The sequence below is a fragment of the Eschrichtius robustus genome, chromosome 7 (assembly GCF_028021215.1).
Source record: "Eschrichtius robustus isolate mEscRob2 chromosome 7, mEscRob2.pri, whole genome shotgun sequence".
Lineage (NCBI taxonomy): Eukaryota > Metazoa > Chordata > Mammalia > Artiodactyla > Eschrichtiidae > Eschrichtius > Eschrichtius robustus.
In genome coordinates, this window is record NC_090830.1 from 81,400,880 (window position 1) to 81,422,919 (window position 22,040).

The following is a 22,040-nucleotide window of genomic DNA, read 5'->3' on the forward strand; positions in this document are numbered from 1 at the left end:
GCCCCAGGCTGCCTCCTGGACCCCCCAGTCATATGGCAGGTACCCCATGGTAGCATCTCTGGCTCTGATTCCAATGGCACTCACGTGTGCTACCCCTGAGATGAGGATTGTCAGGCTGGAAGATCCCTCTTCATACGTCAACTCATATTGAGCTGCGGCAAGGGTAGCGGTTAAGCACCCAAGCCTTGAAACCTGTGGGCTGTTAGGTCTGAACCTGGGTATTTGGTAAATTGCCTAAGTTCATTTTTCTCACCTATAAGATGGGAATAATCAGAGTACTTTCCCCAGAGGGTTGTTGTGAGGATAGAGTGAAAAAAGTGAAAAAAAAGAGAACAGATTGAAAAGTGCTTAGAAGAGTTCCTGGCAGGCTCTTGATAAATGTTACCCATCATTATCTTGGCTTTGAGAAATCAAAGCAATTAGAGCTCTCTGTCATCGGATCCTTCTCCACGGTGCCAATCTGCTTTCTTCTGACTTTGTTCTACTCAAACGGGTTCACAATCTCTCCTCTGCCCCAAGCAACCGACCCGGTATCCAGGTGCTAGAATGGGGTGAGATTCACCACCCCCATCCCCGTTCTCTGCATCCTGTTCGATGGTCACCTTTGTCCCATGTTGCATATGGTCCCAAGGAACTGCTCGGGTCAAAATAATTAGGCTATGCCAAGTGCCATAAAAACAAGAAAAGCCAGAAAATGTTTAAATGGGCCTCAACTGAAGAAGGCTGGGACCGTTCAGAGCAATAACAAATGAAAGTCAGACGGAAATGTGCAGAAACCCCACTGTTCCCTCTAAATTACAGGAAATTCATGCTGCCTGCTTGTGAGGGGCTTTTTCCCTTCAGTTTCTGGTGGGAGGTCATGGGGTTGGGGCATGTACTTGGGAGGTGATGGGAGGGGCAGGGGGATGATGGGATAGAGGGGTAGCAACTCCTCTCTTCCTTCCCACCAGATCTTCCTTTTTCCTCCCTACTCTATCCACCCATCAAGAGACCCATCCACCCATCAAGAGACAGGTTAGCCTGCTTCTTCGGGGAGCCTTCCCAGATGACTGTAGCAAGGTGGAATCCCTGCTTTCTTTAAAGTACCTTGGCACGTCTCATCTCACACCCCTCTGACATCTCATTTTTCTTGCATTATCATTTGTTTTCCATTTCCACTTGTCCTCCCCAACTAGACTTAAAAGTTCCTTTACGTGGTCTCCCCACCTCTGAATCTCTCAATGGTGCTGAGCCCTTAGTAAAGTTCCTAAGAAATAGTTCCTAGCTGCCAGAGAGGTGGCATTGCAGAGGGAAAAAGCACAGCCTAGTAGTGAGGAGCTCTAGGGTCTAGTCCCGGCTTAGATCAAATGTGTGGCCTTGGCAAGACTCTTCCCCTTCTGGAGGATTGGTATTAATTAAGCATAGGAGTTTTTCAGCTCTGCTCTGTAATGGTTCTGGGCTTAATGCTCTCTTCTGTTACTTGACAGATATCATAGGAACCAGCCATGGACTGAAGGCCTCATAACCCTACAGCCACAAATAATTATCCAGAACTTCCTACCACACTCAACCCCAAAGCACTACCGAATAGGAAAAGCAGGATTCCCGGTCCAAGGAAAGTGTGGTCCAGCTCAGTGGTTCTCAACTCTGCCTTTCTATAAAATGGACTGGAGAACTCTACAGAACACCAGACCAATTCAACACAAATCCTGAGGGGCTAGGGGCTGGGCATTGCTTTTTCTTTTTTTTCAAAAATCTTTTTAAAGATGCACAATAGAAGAGAACCACAAGGCTAGCTGGAGAAATGAGACAACTGCATTAAAGATGCATGTATATCTACATAAAATTCACAAGTTATATGAAATAACAGTATGAAAAGTGTTGCATGATAATGTCAGGTGAGGGCTAAATGAAATGTCGTAGATAGTAAGTGCTAGTAGGCCTGGGTGGTTAGGGAAAATAAGACTGGAAACAAGAGTTGGATGGAGAGAGATGTCAGCCTTATTCACCTGCGTATCCCCAGAACCAAACATAGGGCCTGGCGTGCTGGGGCCCTTAAGCCATGATGCTGAATAAACTAGGGGGGGGGGGCAGCAAAGGGTGGGAAGGGCATGCTAGGTGGGGGGGGGGCAGCTGGAGCAAAGGCAAGGAGGTGGGGAGGCACTAAGCTCAGGAACTATAAGAAAAGCAGTTTGGCTGGAGCAGGAAGGTTTATTTGAGGGCATAGCTGGGGGATATAGGGGGCAGATACTGTAAAGCTTTAAACTCCAGATGGCAGAATTTGGATAATTCTTGGTAATAATCTGAATCTTCTGAAAGTTATTTTTCCTTAGATTTCAATACTCAGATTCAGAGAGGACAGTGGGTGGTTTGCATCTTGGAAAAGTCTATCAGAAATCCCCCTAACTCAGCCCACTTCCTTTCTGGCCACTTCAAAGTTATAAGGGTCCAAGATAAGATGCACACATATGTGCATGGTACTAATAAGGAGGAGGACGCTGGCAAGGGTCCAGTTCCATTGGAGGTCTCGGTTTTATTCTAGAGAGTATATTTGCCAGGAAAATAAAGTTATTTAATGCCTGGGAAAGGGGTCTGTGAAACTCACAAGGCTGCTTCTTCATAGCCCAGCCAGGTAAATCCAACCTTTACACTGGGATGGTTATTTCCTGTCTTCAACTACTCACGTTGATCCCACCCCCTATAAAGAGAACTGGAAGGGAAGCTGTCAGCGTTTGGCTTTAACAAGAAAACTGATTGCAGTCAATACTTCAAAAAACATTTTCAACAAAACCAGTGCTTCCAAGTGGATTCACCGAGAAGGAATGTTCCCCCGCCAATCCCTCTACTCCTTGATTTCACCTAACCAATAACATTTCAGGATTTTCTCTGTCAAAAGCATATAAATGAATAAAATAAGAACGTACATGATGTCATCTGGATCCTTAACCTACACCCCTTAGCCCAGTATGCTTAGAAAAAGTTTTTAAAAAAAAACTCAAAAGAGAAAATTCCTATTGGATACCCAAAATTAATGGTTTGGAAATTTTAACTTACAAAAAGAGTAAAATATTTGCACCCAAATTTCTTTATGGTCTGATAGGTAGCATTTAACAATTAAGAAAGTAAACATATATGGAATCTAAGGGAAAAAAAAAAAAAAAAAGGTCATGAAGAACCTAGTGGCAAGATGGGAATAAAGACACAGACCTACTAGAGAATGGACTTGAGGATATGTGGAGGGGGAGGGGTGAGATGTGACAGGGTGAGAGAGTGTCATGGACATATATACACTACCAAATGTAAAATAGATAGCTAGTGGGAAGCAGCCGCATAGCACAGGGAGATCAGCTCGGTGATTTGTGACCACCTAGAGGGGTGGGATAGGGAGGGTGGGAGGGAGGGAGATGCAAGAGGGAAGAGATATGGGAACATATGTATATGTATAACTGATTCACTTTGTTATAAAGCAGAAACTAACACACCATTGTAAAGCAATTATACTTCAATAAAGATGTTTAAAAAAAAAAAAGAAAGTAAACAAATATAGGAGTCATCTTAGAATGTATTTTAATTCTCCCCTTTCATAACCTCAGCAAATCCATTGTCTCCTAAACAGGCCATGTTTATAATCAAACACCCTGTTTAAAAGCAGTACTGTAGGTTAAAGGAAAAAAAAAAAAAACAACTTAGTAAAAAGATGTAGTTGTGTCTTTAAAGAAATTTAAAAGATTGAAGAATAACCTGTGCGTGGATGAAAAAATAAATAAATAAAAGTAAGTATTGCTTGTATATTTGTTTTTTTTTCACTCATTGTTGCCCAAATTGACAAGTTGATCAGTCTTTGTGTAGATAACCCTATCGGAAAAGAAAAAAAAAAAAAAAAAAAAACCCAAAAACCTCTGATCCTGTTTGCCAGAAATTTAGTTCTGGCCTAAGGAGAAAAGCAACCTTCTTTGGTTAACTTGGATTCTAAAGTAATTCTTGATGAAAGAGCATTACATTAAAATTATTTTTATATAGCACACTAATCCAGTACAAAAGCCCCCTTCATAAAAATGTCCCTCGTTATCCTGGTATGGAATGAAGCCTAGGGAATTAATCTGTATAAATAAACAGTAGTTAAAAATGCGACTTGCCACATAACAATGATCAGATGGCAGAGGTAATCCAGTCTTAGGGGTGAGATTCTGGTATTGTGTAGTTACCTTTTTAAAACAGTAACATTTATTTAACTAGGACTTGTTCCAAATGAGCATTAAATCAAGCAAGTTGAATTTAAGGAAATCTGAGCAATTAAAAGGTGTTGTCTTATTGGAGAACTACCTCCCCAACAAACAAACAAATGAACATAGCTTTAGACATTCATTGTAGAGAACTAAAGGAGAGAGAATCTGGAAAAGAAAAAGCAGAGAGTAGAGGTGGGGGTAGGACCTAGACTAGTCCAGGTAGACGGTTTCATTTATAGAAGAGCAGCGCCACCTGCTGGTAGATTCGCATTTCGAGGCCCTCTGCAGTTTGCTGGCTATCATCTATCTTGCAATCTTTGCATAAATATACAGCAGTATTTCTCAGCTGCTGTTATACATAAGAATTTTATTACCAGTCGGCAGATTTCTAACACACTGGTTGCAGTTTAATAATGCTCTATTACCTGAAGTATGGTTATATAAAAACCTAGAATGTTATCTGTTGATAAACCGATTCTAATACGTAAAGTACTATAAGTCACCCAGTAAATATCCAAATAAATCAAAATGGATAGCTCTTTTTCCTCCAACAACATGTTATTAAACACCTCAATTTGATCGCTTACATAAAAAAAAATGTTCATACATTTCGATGTACTAAGAAATCAGGAAACGCGCATTATAGTCTTACCAACTGAGAGCTTTCCCTTCATTTACAGTTTAGAGGAAGGTGTTTTTGCAGAGAATATTTCTCCCTGTCTTTAAAAACTGTACTTGAACCAAGGTGTCATTTAGGGAATTTTCTCATATAACAAAACCTGAGTTATAAATAACTAAGATTACATCTATAAAATGTTATAGTTTTTAAATGGCAGTAGAGGAGCCATGGAGCATATGAGTCACTGATAGAGTGAGCAAAGGAACAGTAGCTGTCATTTTTTCAGAAAAAGATCACACAAACGCGATAGCAAAGGAACACAATAAAAGGAAGAACAGGAGTGTGATAGGTGACTCTGATTATATCTGCAAAGGAAACTGTGAAATAAATTAACACCCAAGCACCCAGGAAAGGCATACTGTAGCTTCACTGCAAGTGATCGTTATGCAACAGAGAAGGCTGGTGATTTCGTAAGAACAGAAACAAGGTGTCGGCTGCGAAATCTGGTGGTGGTAACTAATGACCATACTGCCGACAACTCTGATTTGATCTCTAATAGAAAAAAATAAAAAAGCATTCTATAGGCTAGATGTATACAACAGGAATCGGATTTTTCATTTGAAACGAATAAACCCCAAATGGGATCAAAGGGCCCGGTAAGTGAAAAATGACAGTTCCTATGTGGCCCTGATTTGATCTCAAGCAAAACGACCACGCTGATAAGAGCTTAAGAAGAAGGTAGGGCCGTTCTTGGATTGTTATTGGAAGCGGGTGAGTGCCACTGTCCATTCAGCTGATGGGAAGCCCACTCTAATTTCAAGAAGTTATTGAGATTTAATCTCTAACAAGTACAATGAAAAAGATTGCTCATGCAGCAACCAAAGGGACATCCTTAAAACACACACACACACACGCACACGCACACGCACACGCACACACTCAATTTTGTTATTTCTGATGGAAACTGTGGAATCCCTTTACATTCCGTTCTTCCACCTAAGTTGGCTAAGGCATACGTGTTAAGAGAATCAAATGTCAGAGTGCTTCCTGTAAACCCAAAGCATCTCCAGTTACTTAGCACATGGGACTTGAAGAGGAGGGACTCAAGCATGGGCAGAGAGCATCTCATCTCCCACCTCAGCTGGTTCCGACTTGTGTGGAGAGACAGGGTTGCCAGGAGCAAGTTCAGGCAGATGCAGAGGGTGTGGGGGACTCTGGGAGCTTAGGGCTGTCGAGATTTGAGCTGGGGGCTTGCCCTGCCTCAACATAACTCCCAGTGGGTCAGCCAGTGTATTAGCACAGCAAGAGAAGGTCCCCGCAGCTGTCTGGGGTCTGAGTGATGAAAGATGCAAGCCCGGCCTGCAGAGCAGTTGGGATAAATTCAATTAATGGGGAGTCAGAGTTGGATGAAAGGAGCTTGTTTGAGTTAGGAACGTATTGCGGACCTGAAGGGCAGAATGAGGTCGCTCTGGGAGGAGTGAAACAATGGGTTTGCCACGCATTCCTAACTCGCACCTCTACCCACCCAGACGCAAAGACCCGATGACTTCTGGAAGGGAATGCGTCAGCACCCCCACATCCACCACAGAGCACCATGGGCATCGAACACGATGCCCAGCAGAAGCAGTGAAAGAAATGCGCTCTCTTCAAAAGAAGCAGTGGTTAATTCTAGACCCAGCTCTTCAAGACTGCTCCAGCATTCAAAGGAAGCAGCTGTTCAGAAACAAGTGGTTTGGTCAAGGTGGCACGAGAGAACAAGAAGCGAGACCTCGAGGCTCAAGATCCTCTTTTCTCTTGAGATATGTGCCTAACAAGCTATGGAAACAATAATCCTGACACAGTGTGCATGTTATTCAGCAAACAGGTGTTGAATTCCTACTGTGCGCCTTGGCTGCTGTGTGCAATACGTTGAGAGGAATCCGAAGACCGCTGAGAGTTGTCTGTGGCTTGTTGCTTACTTCTAAAAAGCCCAAGATGAAAACCGCTCTAAATGAGGCTTATAGGAGTTGTTACAGAATTACAGAAGAGAGATCCATCTGAGTTGGCGGGGGTGGGCAGTCAAGAAGTCGTCACAGAGATGGCACCATCTGAACTGTGTGTTTAAAGCAGGAGTCAGCAAGTGTTTTTCTGCAAAAGTCAGGTAGTAACTATTTGGGGTTTCGTGAACCTTGTGCTCTCCATTGCAACTATCCATCTCTAGACCTGTCCTCACATCAGGTCTGCTCAAAGAAAGAGGCAAAGGCAGGGCGTGGCTGAAAGATTTGGGCACCGTCTTGACCCTGATCTTTGCACTAATCTTACTAATGGGAAAATCAACAAGGAGCAGAGCCCAACTGCTCATAAAGAAACTTAGAAAAGGTGATGATGTGAAGCCTTAACACCATCCAGACCTCAAAGATGGGTTGAGATCAAGACCACCATCAAGAAAAGAAATTTGGATAGAATTTAAAAGAAATGTTCTCTCTCCCCACCATCTGTTCCCCTCTTGTTTGCTCTCCAACCTTCATCTTCCAAAAACACACTGAACTAACTCCATGTCGCTAGCTCTATGTCCATTTTAGAGATGGAAAACTCATGAGGTAGTTTCAGTAAGATGAGGAATGATGAGACACAGAGTCACAGTTGGTCCATGAGATAGGTCCTATTATTATCTCCATTTTACAGATGAGGAAACTAAGGAATAGAGAGGTTCTGGAGCTGGCCCAAAGCCCCACAACAGTAAAGGAAGACGTCTATTCTGGGATTGCCTAGATAAAATAAGAGGATGCAGGTGCCTTGAGAAGTATGAGGACTCATACGTGTGTAAGGCATTACTCTCGTTACAGCAGTCAGCATCCACTGAGCAACCATTTCGTGAACATATCAAAACATGACTGGGGCTTCCCTGGTGGCGCAGTGGTTGAGAATCCGCCTGCCAATGCAGGGGACACGGGTTCGAGCCCTGGTCCGGGAAGATCCCACATACCGCGGAGCAACTGGGCCCGTGAGCCACAACTACTGAGCCTGCGCGTCTGGAGCCTGTGCTCCGCAACAAGAGAGGCCGCGACAGTGAGAGGCCCGCACAACGCGATGAGGAGTGGTCCCCGCTCGCCGCAACTAGAGAAAGCCCTCGCACAGAAACGAAGACCCAACACAGCCATAAATAAATAAATAAATAATAAATAAATTTATTAAAAAAAAAAAAAAAACATGACTGCACCAGGACTGATTTCAAAGTCCTCAGAAAACACACAAATCTCACCCCTTCTCTCTTTTTCCCTGCCCTAAGCTTTCCTAGAATTTCAGGCTTTAATTGCCAAGGAGATCACTTAGTTCACCGCACAGTGAGGGGAATGGCTTGGGAATCCCCTACTATGATTCAGAGAAAAGACAGGAGATGTCTGCCTATCAGAACCCATCTTCGTCTTCATGGAAGAAAACCGTGAAGGAGTGGCCCTTCCAGCAACTAGCACCTTGCATATTTCACATCTGCGTGCCAAGACCTCCAGGCCACATGACCTGCGTCTGTACCTCATCCCTGCCTGCACTCTTAGCAAGTTTCATTCTGTCACTTTCACTGCACATCTCTTTTCTCTGCAGGTCATCGTACCTCCCTTTTCAGTAACACCTGTTTAGGGCTTTGGCTTGGAAGCATCCCTGCTGGACGTGTTCTCTCAGTTGGTTATGTTACAAGCCATATGTGGAAATTTACTCATCTGCACTGAAGAAATGGCCAGATCAACCTTGAGAAAGTGCAGAGAGCAATTCAAAGCCACTCTAAGGTAAGGGAAGGCTTGATACAGCCTGAGAGAGGTCTGTGAGCAATCAAGAAAGCTCCCTGCCCGCTCCATGTCTCGAGCAGAATACACAGAAAAATGACACAACAGAAAACATCCATGAGACACACAGCCTTCAGACACCTCAAGGTGGGAGGAACTGTCACTTGGGTGCTATACGATTGGATCTGCCCACCTCAAGTCAGAGTCAATGATCTTAATGGTCAAGAGTGGCCTCAAACATGTCTCCGCAGTTTGGCAGGCTGACTTGGTCATCGGCAAATGGCTACGGCTCTTTACAAATGGGCCCCTTTTCTCATATTGGTCCCACCTGATGCATTATTATTTTTGTGCCACCCTGACTCACGAAAGTGATCAGGTTCATCAAAATTAGTAAAACGGAATGCAAATGTCACAAGTCCTTGATTTTCTAGGATACATGCTCTACATACACATGGACACTTTGTGCGGTGGTATCCCTGTCTCTCATTTGAAACACTGGTGGGTTTTTGCCTACCATGATTTTTTTTTTCGGTCTTTGTTTCTAGATCTTCTTTCCCAATGTTTAACCTTCACAAAGAATATGGATTGTACCTCCTAGCTGATAATTTTCAAGATCCCTCAGTTACATCCTAGTTTTTCTTTTTCTCGCTACATTATCCCCTGTGAATCTTCTTGTATCCTAATTGTGGGATGTCTCCAACTGGGATCCAAGAAGATTGTACTCACACACACTATGTATATATCTATATATCTGTATCTATATCTTTATCTATATATCTATAAATACACACCATATATATATCTATATATCTATATTTAAATATACACACACACTATATATATCTATATATCTGTATCTATCTTTATATCTATATATACCCACACTATATATATCTATATTTATATATGCACACACACTATATATCTATATATCTATATCTTTATATCTACACACACACTATATATATTTCTGTATCTATATGTACATCTTTATATTTCTATCTATATCTACACACACACTATATTGTAAGCGGCTTAGAAAGTTTTAGGAAACTTCACAGATCCGGGGCCATCCTGCTTCTGGCTGACCATCTATCCCTTTAACTAATGGCTGAGAATCCCTTCATTTATTCATTCTTTCACTCATCAAATATTTACTGAGCTGGAATCCTTCAGGCCACTTCCTACTCAGGTATTCTTGCCAACATACAAAGCCCAGCCAAGGATTCTAGCATAGTACATTTCTGGCCTTGGAGGGAAGGCAGGCAGCCCCCAGGTCTTTTCTTGACTGAGTGCAATCCAACTGGCTCCAGCCCAGAAAGCTGCCAAGGGCCAAAAGGAAGATCACATTAAGGCAAGCAGTCAGCTCCACTCCCAGAAGACGGCCCTTGCAGGTACCATCTTGTGTGGCTTCAGCTCTGAGGAGCAGTCTTTCTCATTTCATTTCAAAGTCGTTCAGTGCAGCTGATCATCCCTGACGCGGACCTGCCTCAAGAGCTCCCACTCTGAGTTTGCACAGGGTTTTCTCGGTTGCTTTTGGAGTATTTGGTGGTACTCACCCTGCCATGTTGAACGGGATAAAAGCAGGGCTTTCAGCTTTACTCCACGAGGCCAGAAGAATGTTTCTCTTGCTATTTCCCTTGGTTGTGGGAGGACAGCTCCTTCCGCGGATGACCAGATGAAATGGTCAGAGAAGGAAGAGGCCACTTTGGAATCTTCAGACCTTTTCCCCAGCTCATCTGAGCTGGGGATCAGAAGAATGTCTCCTCAGAAAAAAAAAATCTACGGGCTTGTCTAGAAGCTCTCTGCAAACCAGGCACTGACTATTTATAAAAAGGTCTTTTCGATGCTCTCTGAAATTTCAGCTGTGTGGGTCTGACAATGCTGAACTTGTTTCTGCCCAGTTAGATTCTCCTTGGAAAGGTGTTTGGCTAGGGAAGCAACACTCTGGTAAGCAAATGTAAGGATGGAGGATTCCTTGATTACCTAGGTAATTCAACATGATGGACTTCCCCGGTAGTCCAGGGGTTAGGAACTCCGTGCTCCCACTGTAGGGGGCGCGGGTTTGATCCCTGGTCAGGGAACTAAGATCCCACAAGCTGTGCAAGGCGGCCAAAAAAAAAAAAAAAGAATGTTGGTTCAGGAGAAAACCTCGGAGAGAATGCCAGGAGTTGGCATTCTCAGCACACACGCTCCCCCACTTCGAGGGAGCTCAGGACTCACGTGCTTTTCTGTGCTGTTTCAATGACCCTCTGGGGTCAAAGGTGTGCATAAATCTCCAGTCATGGGTGCTGACATACAGACACAATGAACGCAGATCAAATTCTTGTGCACAGAGAAATAAAAAGGAAAAGAAAATTGCTCCACGGTACTTAGAAATGCCACACGACTTCCTCGGATTTTGTGTGGCCGTACTTCACAGGAAATGTGTTTTGTATTTCTACCAGAGTCCGATGCTGGCTGGAAACAACAGCGGATTTTCAGTGAATGGGATGTGAAGCACTTTATTATTTTTTTCCCTCCACAGATGGAAGGAGACGTGCTGTCTCCCTGAGAAAGATGGGAGGAGAAAGTCACCTTGCCATACACAGGGATTTAAAAAAGAATTCCCAGGAGCTCTAACTGAAGCCACCACAGGCAGCTCGAGCCATGACCCTTAGGGCTGGCCACATGCCCCAGCTGGTGGCCCTCGTTGCTTTGTTTCTGCTGCCCAGCCTGGTTCAAGGCCATTCATGCCAGCGATTCAGAGCTGCCTGGCTCTGCCCCCATCAACACACTCAAGATGTGTGTCTTGTTGGAAATGCAGAGGCTGGTAAGGGAAGAAGAAGAAATACTGGTTCAAAAAAAAAAAAAAATAGATGGAGTGGATCCCCAAGACCAGGGGCAGTGGAGACAGTCCAGTAGGTCTCCAGGCCCAGCCAAGATCTCAGGAAATTCTCCAATAAGACAACGACTCCACGGAGCCCAAATGGGAAGCACAATGACTGCTGAGTCAGCTGGGGAGAATTAAGCTCAAGAAATTTAACTAATGGAATTCAACCGCTTCAGCGCCATCAATTAAAATTTCTTTAAAATGATTTTAACTTCTTGGAATTGTATTTGGATAATGTGCTTCAGCTGGGAGTCCTAGAGGCCGTTAGATCGTCTTCCTTCCCAGGCTTCTCGGAGCAGCTCACTCCTGCCTCCTCCTAGCACATGCCCCCCCCCCCCGCCCAGCCACCCCCCGGCCCCCCGCTGGTCTTCTCCACCCTCATAGGATGGCTCCCAAGGCCCTCAGCTCCAGCCCCTCTTCCCAGAGCCGCCATTGAAGTCCTCCCAAAACAAAGCCTCTGTGGCTCATTCCCCTGATCAAATCCCTTGAATGCTTTCTATTGTATTACGTGTGAATACAGTGCCATAACAGGGCCCTGCTCACCTTCAAGGCTCCTCTCCCCTCGCTCCCAGGCACAGATCTTAAGCTCCAGCCAAACTGGGTGACCAGCTGTTAGACAGGAGGCTCCGGCCCTCGGCGCCCCCCTCCACTGCCACGCCCTCTCTCGTGCTGTCAGGCAGGACACCCTTTGCCTCCCATCCTCCAAGGCACATCTGAACTGTCCTCTCCTGTGGGACTTTTCCTCGGCTGACCAACAGGAGGTGACCTCTGGGCCTTTGCACTGCCAAGCACTTTGCCCTCCTCTCTCACAACGCCCCCAACGCTGTCTCCAGCTCTCAGGACTGGAATCCTCGTCTTTCTTCTCCTTCCTTGGAGACAGACTGACATACCCATCTTCTTCAACTGAGTAAGGAAAAGAGTAACTCATTTTGCTCCCTAGACTGAAGAACCAACTGTCCAGCCTATCCTCAAATGCCAGCCCCACCACCGACTCGCCATGTGACCCTTGGCAAGTCACTTAACCTCTCTGTGCCTCAGTTGCCTCATCTGTCAATGCACAGATGCCTCAGTTTACAGCTGCCTCAATGGCAAATAACAGTTACTACCTAACCCATGGTAAGGATTAAGTAATATCTGTACAGGGCACAGAGCAGTGCCTGCAATGCAGCAAATGCTACGTGTGGGTTCAATTTGACAATAACAACAGTAACTAACATACACGTATCCACATACACACACCCCCTTGCAGGGCTGGCAGAGTCCCCTGCATACAGTAAGAGTAGACACTAAGTCTAGTCTTAACGTGAATGCAACTTAAGCAGTTGGCCATTTCCCAGCACCACCACATAAGCCTCGGTTCCTAGGAATACACACACACTAACAGCAGAGGTGTCAACCTCGCCTCAGAAGAGGAAAGCAATTTTTCAGCAAATCTTAGTAGGCTTCACTCTTCTTTCCTCCTCACCGATGAGTATGACCTGTTTGTAATCTCTACATCCACTCTATTCGGAAAACGGTTCCCAGTTACGCTGTTCTGTGCTCCATCGCTTCTAGGCTTAAATGCGCATCAAAGATCCCAAGCACTGAGAACTTGCCTGTAAGCACGCTGGCAAATGTCCTAAATTTGTTGGGCCAGATGACAAATGTCCATCTCAGATCAAGGAGCACCCAACTGAAATGATGGGCACCGTATGAGAAGGGAGGATCCCCAGGTCTGATTGAGACCAGAACGCTGCCAATCAACTGCTCATTTCCGTCTGGATGGGATTTGGAAGCAGGATGCGGTGCAGCCTAGGCCGCCGCCCTGCAAGCCTCTCTCCGATGGCTTTACACCATCGTTGGTCTGATGCTAATTCAAGACAATGCCCCAGCGCATCACAACAAATTAGCCACAGACACGCGATAGCAATCAACTCAGGGCGCTGTCCTGAATGCGGGAATGTCCTGATTCCCTGTCTCCACGAGCTGCACGCTCCCACAGATGTTTCTAAAAGCCTCTTCCCAAAGGCCCATTTAGAGAGAAATTAAATGCAACTTTGACTTAATTAACGTTTTAAATGATAATGAATACAATGTAGATTCATGGGAGGCATTTACACTGTGTTGTAAAATTGATAAAAATTTAATAACGCTTTGTTAATAAGTTATGTCTCCCCAGAACCCATAAAGCCTAAGGCGCTGCAAACTCCAGCCTGGGTCTAATCCAGGCTCCTGGTGCAGGTGGAGGAGGGAAGCAGAGATGGACTTGACATTTGCTCCAAGCCTGCTCTAATTCTAAACCTCTGCTTGTTCATCAGTACTTTATTTCATACAGTAAAGGTCAGGATTTGGGCTCAAGGCACAGCCTTGACAAGAAAGCTCAAGTGAAAGGCGGGCTGGCCCTGGCATCTGTCGCCTGAGATAGCAGGGGGTCGGGGGGATGGAGAGCTAACTGGCCACTTCTCCCCTCCTCCACGGAGGTAAGAGGCAGAGTCCACTGCCTGGTGGTAGGAGCTGTCAGGGTGAGTATGGTGACAACTGGCCACTGTCCTGAAATAAAAATGCAAACATAATTTCCATGTCACCTTGCATAAGGACTTCTGCCTAGCTTACTTGTGGCATGCCAACATCTTTTCTGGTTCGTCCTTGAGGAGACCAGTCACTTATTAAAGCATCATATCCCTGGGGAGGGGGGTGTCCAAGTGACGGGGGTAAACACAGAGCACCCTTTCCTCTTTCCGACTTTTCTACTTCTTGTCTCCCAGCTCTGCTTCAAAGGACTTCTTGTGAAAAGTTGGCTGTTGTTTGCCTACTTTTCCCTTTCTCTTTCATCTACATGTGGTACCTCTTCACAGCATATTTATCTTAAAGAATTCAACTATTTTGGAGGAGGAAGAGAGTACAACGGGGTCTCAAAATGCAAGTCAATTACTTCTTCACCTGACACTAGACTGAAAAAAACCCAGTTATTTATTATGAATAAAAACATGGTTTGTTTGGAGCTCTTTAGAGATGGGCAATTAAAAGGATTCTTTTCAAAGGAAACTTTGTTCAAGCATGATGGCTGCCTTACAATGAGCTGACCACCATATAAGCAAGTAGGAAGGCATCGTGCTTCGTGTCACTCCGCTGCTGAATGTGGCTACCAGAAAATCAAAGGAGAGGCACTGGCTTCTGTAGCCTTGCCTTCTAACAACAAAAGTGCCCTAAGATGCCCTCCCAGGTCCATTACTCATGGAATGATTAAATGGTTGCCTAGGCCAAGTTGCCTTCCTGTTTTCACTTCCTGCAATGAAGTGCAAATGGCCAAATCAGGACACATGGGCCAAGGTAGCTAAAGAGCTAGGGTAGAATCCAAAGGGTGCTTTAGTGTTAGCAGCAGTAAATGGATATTGTGAGAGAGAGAGACAGAGAGATAGAGAGAGAGAGAGAGAGAGAGAGAGAGAGAGAGAGAGGGGTGGGAGAGGGAGGGAGAGAGGGAGAGAGGGAGAGAGGGAGAGAGGGAGAGAGGGAGAGAGGGAGAGAGGGAGAGAGGGAGAGGCACTGCACCAGTAAGCATGAGAAAATGGGAGAAACTGCAGACCCAGAATGAACAGGCTTTAAAAACTACAGGGAGAACAATGATTAAATTGATTCGGGCTGAGTGTGCTTTGCCTATCTGTTTTCTTACTTTCTATCACTGATGGTGGTAGTGGGAAGAGAGTCTTTGTTTTCAAGGTCCAGAGTAAAATAAACAAATAAAATTTAGGACTGGGGAGCTTGAGAAAGTCGCCCAAAACTATACCTACAGAAAAGGACTGAGATAACTATGGGCTGTTGATTTTTAAAGGCAGCTTATTAAATTAAATCTCCCTGCAACAGGCACTGCAGACTGTCAGCACAGGGTGTGTCCTATTATAGACACTTTCCTAGAGCTATTTGCACTCCCTGCCCCAGTATCTGATTTTATGTACTTCGAGATGCCATTAGTTTAGTAGAGTGACTTTAGTTCTATGGACAATGTTAATTCTCTGCCTGTACAAACCAAAGGCTACTCGGGATAAGCTGATTTTCGCTTATTATCGGACAAGACTCAAGATTACACTAAACTGATTTTGGTATGTCTCCCTTCAACCTAATCGTATCGGACTTCTCCTCTCGACCGAACCACTGGAGTTGAATGCCTCCTTGTATTATATTTACACCCGAAAGAAAAGTCGTGCACCACTTAAAATTAGCTACAGTAGTTTGCAAGTGGGTGTATGTAATTGTGCAGGTTTAAACTATTAGTAAATTGAAAGGTTGGTGTGAGTGATCACACATGTCCTTTGGCTGAAACTATCTCCAAGTACAAGTTTAAAGATCTGTTTCTCTTCGAGCACATGATTAACTTGTTCATGTCAGGGTTACTGATGGTTTGTGACCAGCATCATGTCAGGCAGTCCTCAGCAGGTCTGAATCAATAGGGTCTTATGCTGTCACTGCATCATAATTTTAATTGTCCCCTTTCTATTAGACTTAGCAATCAGATATCGAGCAAGAATGAAATAACAAGAATAAATTCGGAACAGAGAAAAGGTACTATTTTACAAAATTATATGGAGGGGAAGTGGAACAGATTAGAACCTCAATCTACATTGACGGCTGTATGGATGTTGCTAGCCATATAATTTTTATGTTTGACAGTATTAGAACATAGCTACTTGTGGAAAGTCTGGGGCCCGTACCATCTTAGCGTCTTCTAAGAGAGCTGGTACTTTTGCCCAGGATCATCCAAAGTGGAAACAAAATTGGAACGATCCAAAAATGATGCTCTGCACACCAATTCTAGCCCACCATATTGAATGATTTAGTCTTGCCAAAAATAGAATAGCCTTGTGATGAGTCCTGGTCACTCTTTGCGTTACTTCTCTTACTGCTTTTTAAGTCTTCTGTAAAGGAGTCCTCCCCTTCTCTGCAAATCTTTTTGTCAGCACAGCGTGGCCTGACATCCCATGAGTTCAACAGAAGGAGACAAACCGTTAGAAAAGTATGTGACTTAGCAGCAAGCGGAACGGTGTAATGGGCCACACCTCCAAGGAGAGGTACACGGAGCAGGCAGGGCTTGCTGTTAGGAAGCAGAGTTCTAAGACTGTGTGAACACTTTTAATATATTGCCACTCCTCTGGGAACTGGCTACTTCTCTTCCCACTTCAGAAAACACATAATGGGACTTTGTGTTTCAATTTACCGTCCCTCGAAAACGGAAATCTTCCCCCTTATAAGAAAAAAAAAAAAAAAAAAAAGTAAAGAGGTAGACGAAAGGCAAAAGAGAAGGAATCGGACAGTCCCCAGAGCACACCGGCTCAACTGGGAAACTGCGACCAAAGCAAGCTCTGTAATAATATAATGACCTTTAATGAGTGTCTTGGGAAACAATACAGCCCCAGCATAAAAGACAAAGGGCAAAACCCATCACGGCTCCGCTGACACTAATTCAAAATGATTTTCAGAACAACTAAAGAATGTAAGAGAAGTAATCTGATCCGCCCATCTGACCTCACTTTGATTCAAGGGCCCTTCTCCTGCCATTTCTAATTGTCAAACCCTCTACGTTTCACATCTGCTCATATTTAATGAAAAGCCCACTCTCACCACTGCTCTTTGAGGCAACCAGCTCTGTCCAATGGGCACCACCCAACCCCACCACCAGCGAGGGAAGCCCGGGGATTGCTATTGGAGCTCTGCCAGAGGAATTCTGCGTAGACGTAGACATTCTTTAATTGGAGAAGAAGGGCTTATGTGCGCCCACGAAGGGGCTCAAATTGGAATGGATTTTTCTAACTTATTATTAATGGTCAAAGGTGAGTGGACTCACACAGGGATGGATGAAATCTGCTTTTGTTTGACGGAGTGACGACGGCGGGGAGACTGATGGAAACAGAGGAGGCAAACCCCACCCCCCCCCCCAAGCTGTCAGTACCAGTTACGCCTTCGACACACAGCCCAAAGCTCCACATTTTCCACGGTGGAGCTGATGCTGGAGGGGTAGAAAGACAGCAGGCTCATGCCCAGGATGTTTCTGAGAAGACGGGACCACCCCACCCCAAGTTTTTCTCCTCCTGGCCTCCATCAACACTTGGATTAAATTGCAGAGCTGAGAAATCCCTCCAATTACGGTTTCTCCTGGATAAGATGGAAATTGCACACACTGGGTATCATGGGCCTCACGTAGGGGACAGAGATTTGCTGTGATTGGTATGGGTGGCCGGTGCCAAGACATGACCACAGGCCTTAGTTTAGAGCCTGAGTGGCTCCTTCCTTTTCTCCACTGGCTCTCTGGCCAAGGTTTTAGAGCCTAGCGGTTATGTGAAAGTAGAAGTTGGGCCTTAGGAGGGTAACCGAGGGGGCTGGTGCTTACATTCACCACCATCAATCAAAGAGATGTGGCCAAACTGGGCCACCACAGCTCACCCCTCCACTCCTCCTCCCCAGCTCCTGTCTTTGAACCCGGTGTCCTGCCATACATCGTAGACAAACAAATTCTTTGTATGGTTGTGACCGAGTTCACCTTGGTGGTGTCACATGAACCAGACAGAACTGTGATGAGAATAAAGGAGAGTAAGGGCACGTACGATGGCGTGTGCAAGAAAGATTTAAAGGAAATTTCCTTCCTAGGATTTTGGGCCAATATGATGGGACAGTCCAAAATCCCTCTCAACACCACGTCTATTCAGTATCACTTTAAAAAGTGAATCCTGTCCCTCGGCACTGTTCTGATGGAGCAGTGAATCATAAATCAGAGACGATGATGACTCTCTGGTCCTAGATCGAACTTTTCCAAATGCCTCTAAGACCGCTCCAAGCACAATAATGTCTCAGACCTGAACCGTGGTTTCAAACGTCAGCACTGGGCATGGCACACTCCACTGCATACAGTAACGCGAGGGCTCCCTCAGCCCTGGACGCCCCGTAGATCACTGCCACACAAGCACACCCTGCTGGGACCGCAGGCTCTTTTCCCTCCTTGTCGCCAGTATAAATTAACTGCTGCTGGTGAAAATTTAGTTCAACCAGCTCTGGGCACTTGGAAGAAAAGAGAACGGATAATATGGTTACCAACACACGTGGTGGGTGCTTTCGAGAGGAAGGGATGAACACAGAAGGACTGTCTTCTACCGCCCATGCTACCAAAAATGTGAAAATAAGGTGACAGCCATACTTTAAGGTATCCAAGTCCTCAAGCAAAGCACAACCTCTTCTGCCCTTAGAAGAGGTCCCTCAGTGAACAAGCTGGAGCTTTCAGTAGCATCACCCACGTACCGTATCAGTAAAACACAAGCAAAGTCCATGCTGAAGACAAGGATAGTGTTGGGGGGAGGGAAAGGTGCTCGGGAAGCTGGTGTAGCTCAGCCTCGCCAGCTGCCACTGCAAGACCCTGAGAGACTCCTGAACACCTCTGAACTTGCGGGGGACAAAGACTGACCCCAAGGCTGCACGATGGACTCAAGGAAACCACGATGCTTCTCGGCTTATGATTTTTGTCGTTATTTGGAATCACAATTGCTACAAGATACCTTAAACAGGGGGCTATATTTCTAGAAAAAAATGAAAGATATTAATGGACTGATCCTTTGAATGAGTCATCTTTTTGAGGGGAAGCTCTAGAAACCAGCGGTCTGTATAGGTTGGCAGATTCTTTTTCAGAGCATAGTAGGCAATCTGGCACCGGAGGAATGAGATACAGGTTAGGGGGACACAGTAAAAACAAACAAACAAACAAACAAAACCCATCTGCATTGAAACCCTGTTATATTTTGGAAAGTATCTAAGCTCACTAAAAGCAATTTCATGCCAGAGTTGGCTTGTTCTCTCTACACCGTTTTCCTTCCTCCTTTCGACCCAATCCGATGTCTAACCCCTTTCCCCAAATAGTTAAGATATACATTCCCATGCATCTCTGTATCAATATAGTGTTTGATGTGCTTTCACATTAATTTCCAAGCGTATTTATTTAAAGGAGAGAGGAATAATATCACTGGATTATAATATCACAGCCTGCACGCTCTTACAAGAAACACAACACGTTCACAGAATAGGGAGGGAGGCCTCCCCAGCACGTACACAGCGACACAGGCAGTGAGGGCAACACACCACCACATACACTGGGAGGAAAACATCAGCCCGACTGACTCACAGCACCACAGGGCACGACACGAGACGGGGGTGATGCCACAGACAGCACAGACATGGAACTGTATGTGTTGGGGTTAAACTTACAGGCACGGAAAGTGGTGGAGCAATCATTAACAGAGACAGAAGAAAGTGGGAAGGCTCTCTCAAGGGTGTCCACGTTACCACGCACACGGCCTGACATGCACGAGCAGTCACGCTCAGAACGTCCGCAATCAAAACAACATGCCCGTCTCATTCTCTTGTAGATGGACATCTTGGCTATAACCATGGGGTTGGATGGGACGAGAGGAAGAGCGGTAGTTAATGGCAAGGTCACACACAGCAAGGCAGCTGGAAGGGAGCTGAAGGGATTGAACACAGGTCTTAGTTCACATTAACAGTCTTGACCCAGAAAAAAAATGCAGAGAGAACTGTTGGTAACACTTTGGTTGTACACTGGAAAAAGCAGAGAAAATACCAATTGCCTGGAGAGTCCCCCAAGGCTGTTGCATATTATTTTCCTACCCTGGGTAAAGCGGGTGACCACGGGAAAGGACATGGCTGATGACAATCGGCTTGTTGGATGAGAAGCAGCACACATTAGAGACAGCAAAAATGTAACCAACATTTTTTCCCCTGGCACAATTAATACAGGAGGACAAAATATACACACAGCCAATCAATTAATTGCTTATTGCGTACAATAAGTGGTTTTTGCAAGATGCAAAAATATCTAGTATGTAGGCTTTCTAATTTCCATCCATTTCTGGGCATTAGGCAGAGGCTGGGACAAGCTTTCATCCAATTAGATATGAAACGATTACGTGTTAATATAGAATCTGAGGATGCCTCTGCCGAACTTCCCCAGAGTGAGTTTACATGATGCCCACAGGAATTTAAATTTACTCTTGACAGAGCAAATACCCAAATCTGTCCATATAAGAAATGCAGCTCCTCAAGGCTAACGCCGCCTATTTGACATTAAAGGCAGTTCACAAATAAGAAATCACCCAAAGCATATGAGATGTTGGTCTATTGCAATGCATTTAGCTACTCATGGGTGTACTTTCTGCTTGAAGCTGAGAGAATCTGAAAATCGCATCTGCTCTTCTCTCCCCCCGCCAAAAATTCAGAAAGTTATCGGGCTATTGGTTAACCATATTTTTTTCTTATATAGAAAATATCGGCCAAAAATAGATGAAAAATTACAAAACATGAAATGAGAGCATAGATCCCACATAAAGTATCTTACTAAGATCTGCGCGAGGCACTGAGAGTTCCTCTCGAGCTAATATCATAGGTTCTGCACTGCCTGAGAATCCAACTTGAGTGCTAATGTACAGAACTTGTTGGACGTCACTGTTATAGTACTCAAGGCCCTGCACCTTCACCCTTCAAGCCAATTTATATTTCAGTACAAGAGAAGCTTTTTGTACCTCATTTTGATGCTACAGCAGGCAAACATCTTGGTTTATCCTTAGCATGAACCTGCCTGCTCCTTTTGCAAGATGGGAGAAGAATTCACGTTTATTCCAAGCATCACAGCCAAATAGTCAGCTGAACTGGAGAGGTGTTATTCCCTGTGCCCACACCTTCCATTGTGAAAGTCATTTTTCCCCCATCGTTTTTTTTTTCTTAGTGGAGAAATGGTTGCACTCTTACTTTAAAATATGGCTAGTGGTTTTGAATGTTACAGTCACCAGGAAGAGGGGTTTAAATCTCTCCAATGGGTCAAGTCCTGTTCTAAGACCTTTATGACGTGCCATACAGTCTATTTGTCAAGCAGGGGTAACATTATGACTGTGAGGAACAGGCACTGGGGCAGATGAATGAGAGATCCCTTCAGCAGCAACTCCATTCCTGTAATCGTGGCTCACACTTTTAGCGACATGTTCTTTTAGCATCCTAGCTAGTCAGTTGTTCAGATCATCATCATGCAGCCCCAGCCCTGTTCAGTGCGTGGGACATCATTCCTGAGCTTAGCTTTTATGAAAAAAAGAAAAAAGAAAAAGAAAAAGTTCCACTATAGCATTTGAATCAGAAGAATTTAGAAGGCATGGTGGGATTGCCCAGACACCCCAAACAGCAGTTGTCGAAGTCGAGAACGGCAAAACCGTCTTCAGTTGAAGACATGAAAATAAAGTTATTTTAAATGCATCCAGATCTGGTGTACAACTCGCAGACCACTTGCTTGTTTTTTCCTTCTTAGTTCTTTTACTGGAAATATTGACTTGTTATTTATACAGAGGAGGGAAACGAAGATGATTTTTTGTTTCGCTGTAGATAAATTGTTTTGAAAAAAACTTAATCAAATGCTGTAGCAGAAGAGAAGCCCATCAAACTCTGAAATGCTATGCTTCTCGTTAGCAACAGTGCCTGGTTTTCGTTTCCATACTGCCGTTTTGGGTTCATATACAATAATAGACTCTGACACATTTATAGGGAAAGAAAGTTCTTATATATATACCGTCTTT

General features: G+C 44.6%; 1 protein-coding gene across 9 annotated transcripts in view; it reads right to left on the reverse strand.

The window, feature by feature from the left end:
• Nucleotides 1-22,040, reverse strand: part of KCNMA1 (potassium calcium-activated channel subfamily M alpha 1) — a 745,622-nt gene that overhangs the window by 103,396 nt on the left and 620,186 nt on the right. For 4 of the 9 annotated variants that reach the window (XM_068547957.1, XM_068547956.1, XM_068547954.1 and 1 more), the window contains exon 19: nt 19,672-19,845. The exons of the other annotated variants lie outside the window; for them this stretch is intronic. In XM_068547957.1, coding sequence (XP_068404058.1) covers nt 19,672-19,845 — 174 coding nt within the window. The remainder of the gene's footprint in view (nt 1-19,671; nt 19,846-22,040) is intronic. 9 annotated transcript variants of the gene reach the window in all.